The 18920-nt window shown below is 44.1% G+C and overlaps 1 protein-coding gene across 5 annotated transcripts in view; it reads right to left on the minus strand.

Moving 5' to 3' along the window:
• Positions 1-3151: 3151 nt before the first annotated feature.
• DPYSL2 (dihydropyrimidinase like 2) overlaps positions 3152-18920 on the minus strand; it is a 96978-nt gene continuing 81209 nt past the window's right edge. For 3 of the 5 annotated variants that reach the window (XM_034761811.1, XM_034761814.1, XM_034761816.1), the window contains exons 9-14: positions 17758-17914; positions 17382-17523; positions 16134-16304; positions 10155-10334; positions 7951-8128; positions 3152-5450 (exon numbers count right to left, since the gene is read on the minus strand). In XM_034761811.1, coding sequence (XP_034617702.1) covers positions 5359-5450; positions 7951-8128; positions 10155-10334; positions 16134-16304; positions 17382-17523; positions 17758-17914 — 920 coding nt within the window. In that variant the 3' untranslated portion in view covers positions 3152-5358. The remainder of the gene's footprint in view (positions 5451-7950; positions 8129-10154; positions 10335-16133; positions 16305-17381; positions 17524-17757; positions 17915-18920) is intronic. The other 2 variants (XM_034761813.1, XM_034761815.1) reach the window with 1 other exon arrangement.

Consider the following 18920-nt stretch of genomic DNA (forward strand, 5'->3'; position numbering starts at 1 on the left):
CTCCCCCACTATACAAATTGTTCCAGCATCCGTTAATCACACATGTCGTTGTGCTCAGTACAGGGGTAATGATGACATTTAATGGCCTGTATTATACAGATCAGGCTAGATCTAAATGGTCCCTTCTTCCCTTAAAGCTTCTATCCCTCAGCTATTAATAGAATTTATTGAGCATGTCAGATCTTAGTAAACTCTCTAAATCCTATCCCAGCCTACGCTGGGCTCATTGAAAATCCTGCGATGGATTTCCTGGGGCTAGCTTCTTCTGTGGTTTAGGAGACTGGACATGAGAATCCCAAAATGACCACTCATTAGGTGGAAGCCCCATCTGTGTTTTAACTAAATATTAATGCTAGGGGCTGGCTTCATATTTCAGCTCCATGTTAGGCTCAACTTTTGAAGTGTATCTACACTATCTAAACCCAGCTTTATATAAATCAATCCCAGAAAAAAATGGAAGGGTGTTTCGATAGGTTCTACTGTTTAGTCTAAGGAGGTAATGACCAAATTGCTGTGTTTTCGCTGAGACAGGAGAACGTAAGCAAAGTAGTCGAGGTGAAGGTCTTTGCTAGAGGGCTTTTCCTGCCCCCCTGCCTTTTTCAATTCCCAACAGAATATTGTCAAGCCTTGCTTTGCTTGTAGCTGTCCCTCTGTGCTTGAGAACCATGAGACTGAGACTCGTGGCAAGATTGGGGCGATGTCTGACCCTGCTGACAATCCGTGGAAGTTTTGCCATTGACAACAATGAGGACAGCATTTCATGCTTGTGCTCAATTCCTACACTACCACTGTATTATCCCGATGCAACAAAAATGATTAGGTGGCTGGAGCACATGACTTACAAGGAGAGGCTGAGGGAACTGGGATTGTTTAGTCTGCAAAAGAGAAGAATGAGAGGGGATTTGATAGCTGCTTTCAACTACCTGAAAGGGGGTTCCAAAGAGGATGGATCTAGCCTGTTCGCAGTGGTGCCAGATGACAGAACAAGAAGTAATGGTCTCAAGTTGCAGTGGAGGAGGTTTAGGTTGGGTATTAGGAAAAACTATTTCACTAGGAGGGTGGTGAAGCACTGGAATGGGTTACCTAGCGAGGTGGTGGAATCTCCTTCCTTAGACTTTTTTAAGGTCAGGCTTGACAAAGCCCTGGCTGGGATGATTTAGTTGGGAACTGGTCCTGCTTTGAGCAGGGGATGGGACTAGATGACCTCCTGAGATCCCTTCCAACCCTGATATTCTATGATTCTATATTACTGCTGTAATACAGGGTAGCTGCACTGTTAGGGATGCTACCTTTTAGCTGAGACATTAAACCAGGGTCCCTTCTTGCCCATGTGGAAGTTAGAGCCCATGACGTATTCTGAAAGAGATGGAGAGAACGTAGACAACCTAAAGATGAACAGACACATCATGCTTCCCAGAGCTGTGTGGAGAAAGGTAATTGTTTCATGGAGGATTTTGAAATGGGATTTCATTCCCATTTGGAACAAAAACTAGAAACTTTGAAAATTCTCTGCAAAAAGGAAAGCGCTGGGGGCTGTGACTCAGGGCATTCTGGCTGCCCTGGAGCTCCAAACCTTGGAAGCTTCCCAGGCTTATAGTTCCCCATCCACTGCCAGGGAGCTGGAAGCCTGAAATCCCAGGCTGCTGAGGAACTAGGCTGCTGAGCTGACACAGAACCAGAGAGATTTCACAACTTGCCTGGCATGCAAGGTTCCGTTGGAAACCTGCCTGAGTTCTACTGCAACTCTGAAATTGCAGCATCTCTGCAAAACAGTTCAACTTTGACAAATCAGCAAATTCCATTCAAAATGGCTCATCAGCATTTTCCTGACCAATTCTAACTCAGTTCTTTGTGTGGGTGCTTCTCTCTGTCCGTATCCCGCATACGGTCCAAGTGGGCGCACACTGGAGGCTTGAGAGCTGTGCCAACAGCTTTCATCTCTTTGGTTCCCTTTTGATTGCTTTAGATCATTGGTCACTGCCTAACTATGTAAACCGAGGGGGGTGTTTTCAAACTATAATGGGAATTCACACTTCTCTGCTGTGCTAGATGCTGTGTTCATCAGACACCTGGTATGAAAAGTCTCAAATATGGTGTGAATTTGCTTGTGAAAGAGGCTGGCTCAAGCACTGTGGAGACAAGGTCACTAGTTATACAGAGGCATTATAGTAGAACGGCGCAGGGAGCAGTGGTGCAAACTGTCCTTTACTCACATGCCTCTTAGGAGAGAGTGGTAGATTCAGTCTCCATGGACCACTCAATCCTTGGCTTCACTACTGAGATGACAGAAATGAGTGCCAGCAGGATAGGCTTGTTTTGGCAATTCTTGTTGGCTAGGACTCCATCCCTCAGGCTCCCTTCAGCTGTGATAAGCATGTCCTTAGGCATGTGTAGCATGGGGCAGAGCCTCAGCTGCTGTAAATCAGTCTTGATGTCAAATAGAGCTATGCCACTCTATACTAGCTGAGGGCCGCCCCTCCCCCCCAACCCCATGTACACTCTCTCAACACTGATCACCTCAAGACACAGATACACCTAGTGGAACCACAACATTTTGTCTTTATTAGGCGTTCCCATGGTAATATAACACAGTTTGTAAGGAATAAAACACAAGACTTTGGGGTGGGGTTTGCCGTTGAGACAATGGTCAAATATCAGTACTTTTGTCTACACACATGATCATCTTTAGCACTTACAGCGCCTCCTCTCATAGTTCACAATCACAAATCCAAGGGTTAAAATCCAGCTAGTATTAAATCCTACAGTGTTTGTTATTTTTAGAGCTTCAAGTCACTGCGGTTAATTGTCAGTCTCATTTTTTCTTTAAGCATTTACATATGACATTCATTAAACAGACAAAAAGCAAATGAGCTCCCACAGAAAAACATGCTTACATAGCCTGCAAAAATCTTTATATTTTTTTCTTTTGTAATGAATGAACAAAACTATCTGAAAAGTCAGTCTGTGAAGGAAAAAAAACAAGGAAGACTCAAGTGAATACTGAAGAGCTGCAAATGTTTCGTAGAATTGAAACGACTGTTTCTTTTTTCTCCCCAACTTGTTCCAATTTATTTCAAAGCACAGGTGGAAAAAATACCTGTAATATATATTAGGTTTTTCTGATTACTTTAACAAAGTGCAATCTCTTTTACAAAAAACAAAAGACCCAAAAGTTAAACCAAAATCAAACATGGCTGGACAACTAAACATACTGTTTTTTGTTTTTTTTTTAAGGCTGATATTTTTGAAGGAGACTGTAAGTTAGGTGTTGAGATCCAATGGGACTTAGGTACCTAAACTGCTTTAAGATCACTGGAAAATCCCAGCTTTGATACTTTACAAAAACGGATTTGGTTTTTAGTTTTTAAAAGCCTGCATATATCTATTTTCCTTAAGAACCTGTAAACACCATTTTAAAAGAGTTAAAACATGGAAAAATAAAGCGAATGCACATGCGAAAATACAAACCGAAGAAGCAGGTGACACCACTGAATACCAGGGGACAAAAAGACAAGGTAGGTGAAGTAATATCTTTTAATGGACCAAGATATTACTTCATCCACCTTGTCTCCCACATATCCTGGGACCACCCTGGCTCTACCAGAGCTGCAGGGGACAAAAAGGCAGTGAAGATAAATGTTGTGACAATGAGTGAAAGATTACCCTCTGTGCAAAGAACCAGCCCAAGGCCCCATGCTCTCAAAATACAGCTTGAGTAGGACTTAAATGATGCATGTGAACCAACTGCCATCTGGATCTGAAACCAGAATCATCCATGGCTTGAGCTAAAGGATCAGCACCCAATTCCTCAAAGGCATCTAACACTCACTGATTTCCATGGGAGTTAGGCACCTAAATACCTTTGAGGATCTGGGCCTTAGCTCACAGGCACTAAGCAATCTCTATATGGGATTTAGCTAGTATATAAGGAGAAAGAACTACCACTGACCCTAAGTTAGGGTGGGTTAAATATAGGCCTTCTCCTGGGTGTTTCCAGTAGGATGAAATTTGCCCTTGTGCAATGATCTATTGTATAACGATGTCCCAAATCACTGGCAAAATCCTCAGCTGGTGTAAATCAGCATAGCTACCACAAAGTTGCCATTTACACTAGCTGTAGCTCTGGCCCAATAATTGGAATTGCCATTGGTAAGCCCTTTCTTGTATGCTTTCACGAGGGGTCTTTACACGATACTAACAAAGTTTATTTCTATCTTAAATGACTGCTCTTGTGAGTTCTACTCTTTTTCTGATCATCAAAGGAGGGGTGGCTATTGAATTTAACATACTGCCAAATGAACCTAGTTTATTGACTAAAATCTCCGCTTATGGAGTTTCATCTCCCCAAATGAAAAGTCTGTTGAGGAAAGGTTTTCATGGGACTTTGTTCCAGATCCGCAGCTGGTGTCAATTAAGTGTGAACTTCAATGGTGCTAGGCTGATTGACACCTGATGAGGACCTGAGACATTTTGAGGGAGATCATGGCTTCACTTTGAGGCCTAGAAGTGTCCATGAACTAACACAAGTTTCAAGTGCTTGCTGAAATGATGCTATGAACTTCTACAACCAAAGGATTGTGGTGATGGTCAGAAGCTAGGACACGAATGACGCTAGGGAAGGGGAGGGAGAATGGGGGAGGGATGTCCACTCTGAGATGAGACTCTGCAAACACAATGGTACAAAACATTTTAAAAAGTACTTAATTTTTTAAATTTCCTCAAGGATCTAATTTGCAGAAAAATCCAGAAGGAAAAACACCACAAAACCTCAACCCAACTGGGTAAGATGCATCTTGTCAATTTCTAGCACAGGGTTCCTATTTGTAATAAGATACCCAGGGAGATCACAAAATGGTTGATGGGGAGAATGTTGATACAAGTTTAGACTTGTGTTCCTCTGCTCTCCATTTAGTTGTCCTGTTGCAGGTCAGGACCCTAAGGAATATCCAGTTTAAAAACGCCTTGAATTACTGCTGGGTTGGATGTCTCTAAAAGCAATTTTAAATTTTATTTTTTTTAAAAGGCAGCTCCCGGGAAATTCACTTTATCCTTCCTTTGTCAAAAGAGAGATGTTTAATGGGAACAGAGGCCACATCTCAAACACCCTCTTTAAACTGAATTTTTGCCTGTCCAGCATATCAAACCAGGTTTGTTTCTTTAAATGTGGTGGGATCGGGGGGAGGGGGAATTGAGTGGGATCAGTGACGATGAGGAGGATGGATTGGGGGGACTGAAAATGGCATCATAGCACACTGGTTGCCCGCAGTAACTGTCACAGGCTCTAAAAGAATCAAAAGGGTCTCCAGGTACCCTGCCCCCTCCCCTGGTCCGCTAGGCGGCCTCAGAGAGGTTAGTTCTTTAACCCAAGCTGGTGATGTTGGCACGTCCACCGGGCGGCGCCACTATGCGCTGAGTAGTGCGGCGGGGGATATTGTCGTCGATCTGTGCACCTGGAAGGAGAGGGAGAAGAGGCCATGTCAGTGCAGTGCTGGAGTTGAGTATCTTTCAACACAGTAACTCAGATCTGTGACATTGCCTGCTGTCTATGGGCTGCATTCAGCCCATGGGTCTAAAAGAATGCAGCTCCACTGGAATTGATAATGGCCTCTTAGGCCAGGTTGAATTAGGCCCTATGGCCCAGTTCCTCAAAGGCATTTAGGCACCTAATTCCCATGGAAATCAACTGATTTCCTGCCTTGGGGAATCACAAAACAGGCAGATGTACTGCAAGGTGGGGAATCATTATGCCCTGCTGAATTGCTCTAATCCAAACCCACATGGACCAGCACTGGAACTGGAAAGTGTAGCACATTCTCTAGTGGAGTGAGTCCTAGTTTTCTCTGCTGAGGCTGCCCTATTAATTAGGATGGTGGGTCCTTCGATGCGGATTAGATTGAGACCTCTAAGTAGGTTGATGGCCACCAGCTATCCATGCTAATGGCTTTGTGGGGGAGTGAGCAGAACTGCCAACCCTAGAAGAGAGGTTCTCTATCCCCGTGCCACAAGGAGGGAGCACTATCTGGCCCACAGTGAACAAGAGCTTTAACCTCCGCTCATTTGTTCTCGCTGCATCAAGTGCTCAATGGAAGGGCTCTAAATTGGCTGCTTGGGACATAAAGCGGGGGAGACTGCTTAGCAGGAAGTTACGGCTCGTGCCCGTAGAATGGGGCTGGACATAGGACTGACCCCTGGGTTGCAGAACAGCAGCACTAAAAACAGACAAGACTATGCTACTGTTTCAGTGGAAGCTCTGAGCAGCAGCAGCGGCCCTGGAGCTGCCTGCAGATTCAGGGAAGGGGCACTGCATTGGTTCATACTGTTATGATGGTTCTTTGTGATCACAAAGGGCTAGGTTAGACGGTGCAGAAGCAGAGGGCACTGAGAAAGCTTTCAAGTGGTAGGCTGGTGAGTGGAGAAATTTGTTAGTCTCCCCCCCAATGCTAACTTGGTTTAATTGCCGATTAGAAGAATCATCTTGGGAGGAAAATCCCTCTCCTGGCTTCCCCTGTTTTAGCTTCTGCTGAGGCATGCTGCTGGCTTACTAGCCCTTTATCAAATACTTGGGCCACCCACTCCTCCCAGCTAAGTTAACTTAGTGGAAGACCTTGTCATATTTGTTGTGGAAGGAGGAATCTCATTAAATCGTCATTCTGATCCTCAACCTATTGCTTCAGCACAAAATGAGACAGATGTGTAACACCTTCCTATGCTGAGAACCTCAAGCCACAAGTGAATTTCACTAGGACCATGTGAAAGTACTGAAATAATTTTTTAAATGCTTGCTTTCAAGTCCGCTAAAAGCACTACAAGTCTCTCTGAGACGCATATCTCTAAAGAAAATGAATGCATTCCTCAATTGCAGGTAGCCCAAATTGCTTTTGGTCAGGTGATTGCTTTGCTTCAGGGAGTAGAACCAAAGTAGTTGCACATTGTTCCACCAGCCAACATGAATTTCCTAGCTGTCTCATCAGAACTGCCCTCTGGTTTCCATAACCACAGCTCCAAGTTCAAACCCATCCTAGTCTCTCATCGAGTTGCTCCAGTGTCCACCCTACAATTCTGACCTTCCAGGTAGGTACTCTTATTTGACTCTCTCTGGACTAGTCACTGACCTGGACCAAAAAAAATTAGAACTTTATTTCCCCTCATTTTTGTCAACATTTTGGATTTTCATTGGAAAAAAAATATATTTTTGTTGACCAATCCAAAAAAGTTGAATAAGTTTTGGCTTTAATCAAAAATCTTCCATGCAGAAAAAGTGAACTTCCTGAGCAGCTCTCAATTTAGCAGTAAGGTAGCCTTACCCCCCTTCTCTGGATCTGTCTCCCAGACACTGAGTCACTGTCTCTTCATACTTCACCATTAAACCCTCTCTTCCCAATTCAGGACAGACAGTCTCTCTGCAGTATCCTGTGATGCTACACAAAACTGCCTATGCCCTACAGAACTGCCTCGCTCTGCACTATATGGGCCAGATCCCACATATCTGATGTACACCAGTATGGCTCCATAGAATCTGACCCTGAATGTCAATCGCAGGCTCTCTGTCTTTGGGCCACTCAATCCTGATCCATAAAGGAAGCTTGTGTGATTGTCTCCCATTCTGGCCAAGCTATTCATGGCTGAAAAACCTCAGCCATAGACAATGCAAGATAAAAAGTGAAATACACAAAGTGCCAGATCCATAACTGGCAAAACTCTACAATCGCGCTACTTAATTTGTATCTGGGGCCCTGCCCTTTGAAGTGGATGGAGATATCGATTCCTTTGCTTTGGCACGGAAATAAATCAGAATTCTAGGAGGGCTTCTATCCAGATTTTTTTCTTCTGCTGTGAAATGAATCTCATTGCTGTAAACCCTCCCAGTCCCTGCCTTCTCTTGTTATTGCAACCAAACCCACAGCCCCACAAGAAAACAACCAAGATTTCAACGTAATAATTTAGCCATACATAAGTATGTACCAGACAAGCTAAATCCAGACTGGTGCAGGTTCCTGACAGGTGGGGCCTGCTGTTTGGCTGGAGACGTCTTAGCCGAGGATGCTGGTGTGACAGTCTTCGGTGTCACTGATACTTCGCAGACGGGCCCATCGTACAGGCCCCGGGGGACGCCCCGCAGCTCGGCCAGCTGGAGGAAACACAAGCAATGAGCCTCCAAACAGCAAAGCTAAAGGCAGCGTTAGGAAGAGACCTGAACCGGGACCAGATGTCACCAAGTCAAAGATGTTTGATTCCAGGTTCAGTTTTTGCACTAGAATGTAAAAGCCACACCTCTGCATGGTGCTGATGCTGATTGAGAACTATGGCTGTTCAACTGCACAAGTGAAAGGGAGACCAGCCTTTGCCCCTGCGGCTGCAATAACTTCTTTTGCATTGAGTGTAATTTCACTAATTGAGAGAAGGTCAACCAGACCTGGAAGGGAAATCAATATTTCTGGTGACCAAGGTATCCCAAAATCATGGGCCTCCAGTAGTATAAATCCATTGGCTTCAAAGCACTGCAAATTATTTCCCATCAACATTTCAAAACACATTCACTCTATTCATAAGGAGTATCGCTTGCAATGAATACTTTAACGAAGTATAATCCCAAGCAAACAACTGATTCTATCCAGGAGAGGGCAGTGTTGCAGATACGTCAGTACAGCGTGTAATATTTCCCTTCTTAAAGATTTTGACAAAATTAACCTATACATACAATTACGCTACAGGTCCATTTTGAAACACTCTAGGGACCAGATCCTCAGCTGTTGTAAGTCTATATAGCTATGCTGATTTCAATATAGCTATGCTGACTTCTACTGGCTGAGGATCTCTCTAATTACTTGTGTTTTGGCTTTATACCTTTTTAAAACAAATGTTCAAATTTTAGCCTCAGACTAAGTTCAGTATTTTTCAAAAGTAGAAATGTTCTCACTGTATTTGTTTCAATTCATAATAGAATGTTGGGCTGGAAGGGACCTTGAGAGGTCATCATGTCCAGCCCCTTGCACTGAGGCAGGACCAAGTAAACCTAGACCATCCCTGACAGGTGTTTTGTCCAGCCTGTTCTTAAAAACCTCTAATGACAGGGATTCCACAGCCTCCTTTGTAAGCTTAACTATCGTTGAGAGAGATTTTCCTAATATCTAACCTAAATCTCCTTTACTGCAGATGAAGCCCACTACTACTTGTCCTATCTTCAGTGGACATGGAGAACAACTATTGACTGCCTTTTTATCGTTTTTGTTGCTCTCAAATTTGTCCATCTTTCCTAAAATGTAGCACCCAGAACTGGGCATGATACTCCAACTGAGCTCTCATTACTTCTGAGTAGAGTGGGACAATTACCAACTATGTCTTACATACAACACTTCTGTTAATACACCCCAAAATTTTAGCCTTCCCCCCCCCAAACCATCACATTGACTCATCCATTTCTCTTCAGCAGTACTACTGCCTAGCAGTTATTCTTCATTTTGTAGTTGTGTATTTGATTTTTCCTTCCTAAGTGTAAACTTACTAAATTAAAAACTTTCAAAACTTTTGAATTTAAACCAATAATGCTGCAAACCCAATCACAAGAAAATCAAACTATCTGCCTGAAACAAGTGTGATTTTCATTGTTTTAAAGATTGATTAAATGGAAAGGGAACAAAGTAAACAGCATAATTAGTTTTATTTTAAAAGTGTAAATTTATCTGGATGATCAACTTAAAACACTATCTTTTTCTTCCTATTGTGACAGGATGCAGAGTCATTTTGTTGACTCCCCCTGACCACCAGGCCTAATGGTTCTTACTATGGTTACTAATGGTTCAGAAGAAATGGGCTGTAGCCCACGAAAGCTTATGCTCAAATAAATTTGTTAGTCTCAAAGGTGCCACAAGTACTCCTGTTCTTTTTACTAGTTCTTATTACTCCTGTCCATCCCTGTAAGACAGAGGGAATTTAGGAGCAGAGACAAAGATTCTGCAGGGATAGCCTAGCTCAGGCTGAGGTTACTTAGGTTACATAGATACTTTAGAAAATAAAAGCCAACCCAGAGAAGAAAGTAAATGTGGACAATACCCACTGTTTTCTCTACGAAAGAAGTGGGGTGGGGATGTCACCTGTCCACCAGCCCCCTAACATAGACCCTTCAAGAGCTAACTAGCATTCATTGATATACTCACCCTGCTCCTTGCTTTGATGCGCTTGTAAACAAAGTCAGGGAATGGCTTCCTGGGGATGTATCGTCCAGAGCCCTCAGTTGCATGGAGGTTCCCATCCTCCAACACAATCTTTCCCTGGCTGATAACCACCAATGGAGACCCACGGCATTCCATGCCTTCAAAGATATTGTACTCCAGAGTCTAGGACAAAAAGAAGACATCAGCATCAAGTGTTCATCCCAATGCAAGAAGCCACATCTTAGGCTATCGTCTAGTAAGAATCCCCCCACCACTTTTTTTTTTTTTTTTTTTTTTTTTTTAAGTAACAACCCATGCTGATTCCCAAATTTTAGAGTTCAGGTGAGAGATAGGTGATAATGTCGATGCACTCACCCCATTATATGTGGTGACATAAAAGCAATAGTAATTAATGTTATGAAGCTAAATCCTAAGGTCTTAGTGCGAGTTTTGCCTGAGTAAAAACTGAATAGAGGCACAAATTGTCCTGATGAACAAATGCCAACAAGTTCAAACTTGGATGCAGTATAGTTTAACCTCTAGGCCCCTTGAGGATCCAAGCCTAAGTCCATGGCTGACAAAGGGATTTAAGAGCTTGATCCAAAGTCCTTGGAAATCATTCACTATTAGGCCTGATTTTCAGAGGTGCTGAGTACCAGCCCTTCCTACTGACTCCACATTGTGGAACAGAAGGATGGGCACATGGTTACAGCCCTTGACAGGGACTCTGAAGGACTGGGGTCCATTCTCCGCTCTGCCACAGACTCCTGTCACCTGGACAAGTCACTTCAATCCCTCTTTTTGCTTCCATTCCCCATCTGTAAAATAGGAATGGTAAGTAGTGTTGCTTGTAAAAATTCAATTTAAAAATGTTCTTGTTTTATTTTGACCCACTCTTAAGTTTTTTTTTTTTTTCTCCCCTCCCACCCTTTCGTTGTCATGTTGGTTTAGACTGTAAGCTCTTTGGGGCAGACACTTTCTCTTACTATGTGTTTTGAGCAGTGCCTAGCACAATGCAGCCCTGGTCTTATCTGGGTCCCTGAGGTACCACCCAGATATAGATTAAGTCCTACATTTTAAAATCTTCAGACACTTTTTTTTTTTAAACCAGATCCTGCCTGATTTAGCCCAGGATCGATGTTCCTACACTATCTATAGAAATTCCTGGTATCTTCCCAGGTTTTTTAAACTTAATTGGATATCATTAAATAGTATATAAGGCCCTGAGGGATTATCCTAATAAACAATATTTAGTAAATCAGTCCCTCTGAAATACTCCTCATATATCAAACCCAAACAAGCTTTTATTCTAAGTACATGTGAAAAAAAGACAGACTATGTGAGAGAAGCAAATAAGAGCCTGCTTTATGCTCAAAGTATTGTATGCATTATTATTAATCATATTTGTATTCTACTATTGCCAATCGGTCCTGTAACAGGGTATACCAAACCTCTGAGGCCCCCTGCTGCACCCCACCTCAAAAAAGGACAGTGGAGATGGTCCTCCAAGCTGCCTAGAGTGGCTGTGTCCCACACAGCCAATCAGGGCCTAGCAGCCTAGTATAAGAAGAGCTGCAGGGCCAGAGGGAGTTCAGTTCTTTACTGGAGCTGTAGGAGTGTGGATGGTGTGTTGCTGGCTGATAGAGCTACAGAACCCTGGACAGGGCAGCACTGCCAGAAGCTAGGGAGAGCAAGAAGAAGCCCAGAGCTGGTTGCTGGAACTCCATTAGGACAAGGCCCTGAAGTAAGGGTGAAAATGTGGCCCAGGGAATTAGAGAAGCTGTGAGACATAGTTAAAGGGACACAGCAAACAGCTGTGATCTACAGAGTCCCTGGGCTGGGACCTGGAGTAGTGAGTGGGCCTGGGTCGGTTAGCCACTGGGAGGAAGTGGCCTGGACACTGAGGCACCCCAAAGGGGAAATGGAATTGTAGTGGCCCAGCTGGAGAGCTGTAGCCAGGAAGCTCCAAGAGGGTGAAGACATTCCCTCCAGGGAGGGAGCCATGGGGCAGAGCAGGGACAATCAGTATGTGCAGGTGTGCGCACTTGGCTAAGGGGGCACTCAAGAGGGGAGTGCATCCCATTACTGGTCTCAACTGAGAGAAAAGCCCTACTGATTTAGCTGAAATGCATATCTTTGAAGCACATCTTCTGTATAAGGTGAACAGGCTGTGAGAATTTGCTCCCCAGAAGGAGGACATTGATGTTGCTCTTTCCTAGTGTACGGTTTTGTCTTAGACAATAAAATGGCTAAGTTCAGTTATTTGGTGTTTTGAACGCTTAAGAATGAACCATGTGCAGTCAAACAATTGGAAACACCTTTGAGTCACTAATACATAGAGTAGAAGCAAACATACACTGCTCAGTGATGGTTTAAAAAAAATCTAATCCTAATTAGATTAAAGCTAAATTGGGGTTTACAAAATGGTGTTTGTGTCAACATTTTGGTTGAGTCAGGGACTAGGCCAATCTTATTTTACTCTAATAGGATTGCACATTCTCAATTAATGGGATTTGAAATATTTGATCGGGGAGGAGACGACAAACAGGGCATTCCAGAAAAACCACTGGTATATGCTCCACTCCTTACCTGTACTGGCATGAAAGGCTCTACTAATATGTTATTTGGGAACAGGTATTCTTGTGATCATCGGAGGGGAGAGATAGCAACTTGCTCCAAGTCACTTTTGCAGAGTTAATGATGGAGTCTGCTCCTTAAGTGTGTTTGAGTGCAGTGCTACAATTAGAATGCAGGTTTAACCAAAAAGCAAATGAGATCCAGTCTGAAAAACGTTGTGATTGCCCAGAAGAGAGCTAGGATAAAAGCTCAGGACTTAGGTTAGTTCCAAGCACAACAGTTTCCCTCTCTAGCTTTAATGTTTCCTTGCCAGAGAGTGGCACAGCTGTGAAATCCTGGAAAATGCGTGTTGCTCTAACATTTAAAAACAACAGAACAAACTGGTGCCCCATAATCCCTAGCTCTGGTTCTGCAGCCGTAATAGCTTCTCTTGAGTTTCAAACCAGCTTTGGTTTTATCTTTTAATAAAATGTTGTTCCTTTAAAATAAAGGATGCTAATAATTCTGCACTTGTATCACTTTTGCCTCCATCGCCAAGTACATAAAAGGTGCTACGGATGCAAAATAACTAACAGATGCTACGTAGGGCAAGTCCCTGACCTGGAAAGCTTAATCTTATGTTAAGATGCAACTGGGAGGGGCAAGATAAACAGAAGAGCATTACAATCATGTATGATACACAGCAGTCACCGTTCACCAGGGTCTAAAGTTTATACAGCAAGTAGTACAATGGGAATGGGCTGGGGCTTCCAGTTGCTACTGTAACCCAAATAAGGGATGACAACCATCTAAAGAGTCTCCCTACAACCTCATCCTCTTTCCCCCACCCATCCATCTTTTTATAACCAAGTGTGGAAGCCTTTAAGGCAAGGGTCACCTCTTTACTTCATGTTTATACAGCACCTACCATGATGGGGGATTTGATCCTCCAACTGCAGCCTCTAAGTGGTATTGGAATATAGAAAATATTAATGCCTCCAGGGAGACTTTTGGGGCTATAAACATGCTATTTAGAAATGAATGTCTATTTTAGGTACTGCTTGTACCTATCTGGACAGTGACAGGATCTCTGTCTGGATGGGTAGATACCTGCATGAAAATTAGATATTTGTTGCCTACAAGTTAGTGGTTTGTGCTGTTTGTCTTCAGTTGAAGTCTCTCCTTTCTTGGGGTTTTAAAAGGTAGCTTTTGAGAGGTATTGGACTAGCAGCTTGAGACAATGCAGTCCGGATTATCAAAAGGGATGTAGGCACCTAACTCCCATGGATTTCAATGGGAGTTAGACACCTAATTACCTCTAAGGAGGTGGGCCTGAGGTCCTCCAGCTGCAGGGCTGATAGGACAGTCCCACAAACATGCTTTAAGCGGATATTGAGAGGCCATCTTTGGGAAGAGGGTCACTCACTGAATGCTTGACAGCCAACAAAGCCAGAAATTCACTAACGCACCCTAGTAAATAAGGTGCATTGGTCCTGTTGAAAAATCAAGGGGACTTGTGTTCCTAAATCAGTTGAGTTTTCTGAAACTCTCTCCAGTGTGGGCCTAATTCTCCTCTGCTCTATACTGGCTGTATACTACCCTAACTCTGATGGCGCTGGCTAATTGGATTGAGTTAATCCTGATTATACTGGTGTAAACACTAGTAAATCAGGTCCTGTGTGTTTTGTGATATGGACCCATGACTTTTGGGAACCCACCATACTGGTATCACATAGACAAAAAAAGCCATCAGATGGCAAGAATTTTCACATGCTACCAACCGAAGCAGGACTTGATCCAGCCCCTTATAACCATCTCTTGATCCACTCAGACCTTGTAAGCTTTGTTTTATATATTGGATCTTTCATCCACCATAATGAAGTTAATAGTCCACTTACCAAGTTAGATAGTGTTAAGGAACACAAAAGCCAGCCAAACTTATTTTTAAAAAGCCTTTGTTAATGGATCCAATCTGTGTAGGAAAATTTTGCTGCTTCAGCAGTGGAGTGAATAAAGCCATTCATGGGAAAAAGCACAAGGAGGTTTTTCCAAGGAAACATTCCCGAAGTTTTTAGCCAGCAGCTACACCAGTTGTAAACAGACCCACACAGTGGTTGTTCTCTCTCTCCTGCCCTACTGCAGGGTCAGGGGGAACTTCAGCGGGCCCTGCCTGCTGATAGTGGTCCGCACTGTCTCATTTCGAATATGAGACCTACTTAGTCAACTGCTGGAGCGCATGCTTAAGGATGCATAGGACTCTCGGCTGCTGTAAATTAATATAGTGTCAGTAGAGCTCTGCTGATTTATTCCAGCTGACAATCTGGCCCATAGACTTTCAGGCCAGAAGGAACTACTCTCATTCATCTAGTCTAACCATTTGAACCACACAAGCCACAGAAATCCTGCAGCCAGCAGAAAAGCTCCTGGTTAAACTAGGCTGCATTTTTAAACTGAGAGGAGTTCAGTCTGCAAAATCTGAAACTGTCATTCAAACTCTCCAAAGTTCAAGAGTCCGCTTGGATCCAGACGTCTGATTCTGCCCACTATAATGACTAGGGGTCATTGGCAAAACTTAAGTCTCAAAAATCAGCTCATAACTGTGCTCATCTTAGGTTTAAATTGAACACTTCCTCCCTCCCCACCCAAAAAAAAGACATTGCATCATTTATTAGCTGAAAAATGATCCCCAGAATGCAGATCGTCCTAAGTGTGAAAGCAGTGTTCCTAGTCCTATGTTCGTGGGCCAGTAAAAACTTATTTGCTCCTTCACACTCAGGGTGCTGCTGTGGCAGTGTGCACCGGGGGTGCGTGGTCTCAGTAGGACTCTACAGGAGAGTAAATTGTAACGTTGGATGTAAGTGTGAAGGATGGGGCTTTATGGCAGATTTTTCATCTTCCCCTGGAGTGCCAAGGAGGGATCATGCATCAGAATCAGGTGTGCATCAAACACACTCAATTACCTTTCATCAGAGGGAACTGTAAGGCACATTATGGAGAACGCCAGACTAGAATTCGCACTATGCATAGTTTTCAGAGTAGCAGCCGTGTTAGTCTGTATCCGCAAAAAGAACAGGAGTACTTGTGGCACCTTAGAGACTAAAATTTATTATATTTAATAAATTTGTTAGTCTCTAAGGTGCCACAAGTACTCCTGTTCTTTTCACTATGCGTAGTGCTCGGCTACAGAGGCCTGGACTACACTTAAAAAAAATTAGTTCAACCTGGCTACGTTGCCTAGGGAGATGAGAATTTTCACACCTGGAACACTGTAGTTAGGTCAACCTAACTCCTTGTGTAGATGCGACTACGTCAGTGGAAGAATTCTTCCATCGACCTAACCGTGGGAAGCCTCTGTACTACAGCAGGCCGGCTGTAGCTCGGTGCAGAAGGGAAGGTAGGCAGGGCTCAGCTGCAAAAGGTACTCACTATGTTATGAGTCTTGGCAGAGATTGTTTTGATACTGTCAGGATCCCAGATGACAAGGTCAGCGTCCGAGCCCACAGCGATGCGGCCCTTCCGTGGATACAGGTTGAAGATCTTAGCAGCATTGGTGCTGGTCACAGCTACGAACTGGTTCTCATCCATTTTACCAGTCACCTGGTGAAGGAGCAAAGAAATCGCTGAATTAGCAAAGCACAAACCTGTACTAACAGCAACTAGCTAATAGCACCTCCTGCTGAAAGGAGATTCCTCAGGGCCTTGTGCTAGACAGAGATTTGTTACCATTGGACGGAGGAGGTGGCTGGCTTTGTACAGACAACATTACTTATTAATTGTAACAACCAAGCTCTGTTACTATCTTTCCTTCAAAGATGTAAAAATGCCTCATTCTTATTAGCAGTAGATCTCAAAACACTTGAAGGAAAAAAAAAAAAAGGAAGTCACTGCTATTATCCCCATTTTACAGATGGGGAAACTAAGGCACGCAGAGGGCAAGTGGCCTGCCCAAGGTTACCCAATGAATCAGTTGCAGAGCACCTGTGTTTCCCCAAGTCTGAATCCAGTGCACTATTCACTAGGCCACACTGCATCCCTATAGCAGTGCAAATCTTAATCAAGCAGCACACAATATGCCTGTGGGATCAGTTTATTTGACAGTTTACAGATGAGGAATCGGAGGCAATACAGAGAGAATACAGGTGGAAAGAATTACATTTCCTCTATGAGGGCTGGAGAATTTTGAGCCAGATTTTAGTCTCTGATTCAGCCCCCTGAGAAGGGATACCTAGGACCCTACATTCAACTCCTGTGCAGCCCCGGTACAGTGGCATTGTTGGGGCAGGGCCAGAGGAGACATGCAAGGGACCAGAGGAAGAGTCACCAGCGTGCTCGACACTGGCACTTCTAGGCTACAAAGCAGCCTATAAGCAGCTATTAAGGGTGCTCAGAGCAAGAGCTGCTATAACTCACTCCACGCCCCAATAGCAGCCCAGAAGTGGGAAGGTGCAAAGATGGGCGATCCACCTCTAGACAGAGGCAGACAACGTTCACTAGATTCTGTTTTAAAAATCACTTTCACTTTTTTTTTGTTAGTGCCCTTTTTAGATGCTAAACAGGGCCATCAAAAAAAAAGGGGTGAGGGGTGGGAGGGGCCCAACAAAAAACATAACCCAACCATGTAACTGACCACCTCAACTAGAGAACGGATGGGAATCAGACCCCTGAGTGACATACCACAGCCTTATCCCAGATGATGGACATTCTTTCTTCAGTCCCATTGGTTCCTTCAGGGATCAAGGTAAAGTTGTCCTTTCCAACAGCTTTCTGGGCAGTGTTGAAGGTGCAGTGGGCACTGCCAGTTACCTGCAGATCTCCGCTGAAACCCAAACGGGGGGACAATTACTTTATCTTCACAGCAAATTAACAGCTCATGTCCTCAGAGAGCCCAGGACCTTCTGCATCACCGCACAGCACTCTCCCCCTTGAGCTAAAGCTGGAACTCTGTTAGCAGGCAGCACCTGGAAGTTATCTTTGGTGACCACCCACTAGCAGAGAATGCGTAATGTGCTTAGGCAGCATGTTCTATGAACACGCAGCCTCATCTACTCACCAAGCCAGCAGGGAGTTGAGAAAATCAGGAGTGGTTGGGTCAGGGCTCAGTGGTGGGGAGGTGACAAAGGCTGCAGCCTTGACCCAGTTCTTACTCCAGTAATGAGATCCATCGGTCCCCAGGCTTGCTGTGATGGGCTCACCATAGACCACGGTGCCTATGGGGCAGAAAGACACCAACAGGACATCTGTAAGCATCACAATGCCAACAGAGCAACATGCATCTCCAACCTCTCTGTGGGGGCCCTGCCATCCTTCTAATTAAGGGAGAACAGGGAGATAACTTGCTCCTAGGGACATTATGCCATAACTACAGCAGGATTTCTTCCTCTGACGCAGCTGATAGTGGCCCCTGACAGAGGCAGGATACTGGACTAGCATCGCAACTGTCCCATTCTATCCTGCTGTTAGAACCCAACCCAATCTATTTGTTACAACAAATCAGATGAGGCCAGGTGCTATAAATGCCCCAAAATTAAGGCTGGTGAAATCTGAACCAACACAAACTGTATGGTTTGGCCAAAAATTTTATCTGAAACAAAATTCTGCCTCTGTTACCCCACACTACCCCCACCCCTTGTTTGCAGTATCTCCAGTATCCTGGAGTGTATTCAAATGTTAACATTTCATTGGTATGGACAAATGGCCGCCCCCTGCTAGTGGAAAAAAACGGTGTAAAAAACGAGGTCAGTGCTGCGTATGAAATGAAGATTTGCTGACGAGACGAAAACCATGCAATTCCCATTTCCACGGCATCTCATGCTTGAGGGACCAGCTTAGATCAGCGTCATTAGACAAGATTGCCTGGTTAAGAGCTCCCTCAGAAGTACTCATGCTACCACTGCCTGCCATTATCTTACCTATGACCTAAGTTTTCACAAGCCACTGGTGATTTTGCGTGCCCAGCTTGAGAAACCTTAATAATGATACCACCACCTACCTCTTATATAGAGCTTTTCATCAGGAGCTCTCAAGGGTCAGTATCATTATCCATTTTACAGATGGGGAAACTGAGGCACAGAGCAGTGAAGTGACTTGCCCAAGGTCACCCAGCAGCCCAGTGACAGCAGAGATGGAAACAGAGCCCATGTCTCTTGAGTCTCAGTCCCCTGCTCTATCACTAGGCCTTAGGGTGACCAGACAGAAAGTGTGAAAAATCAGGGC

This window comes from Trachemys scripta, chromosome 2 (assembly GCF_013100865.1).
Source record: "Trachemys scripta elegans isolate TJP31775 chromosome 2, CAS_Tse_1.0, whole genome shotgun sequence".
NCBI classification, from domain to species: Eukaryota; Metazoa; Chordata; order Testudines; family Emydidae; genus Trachemys; species Trachemys scripta.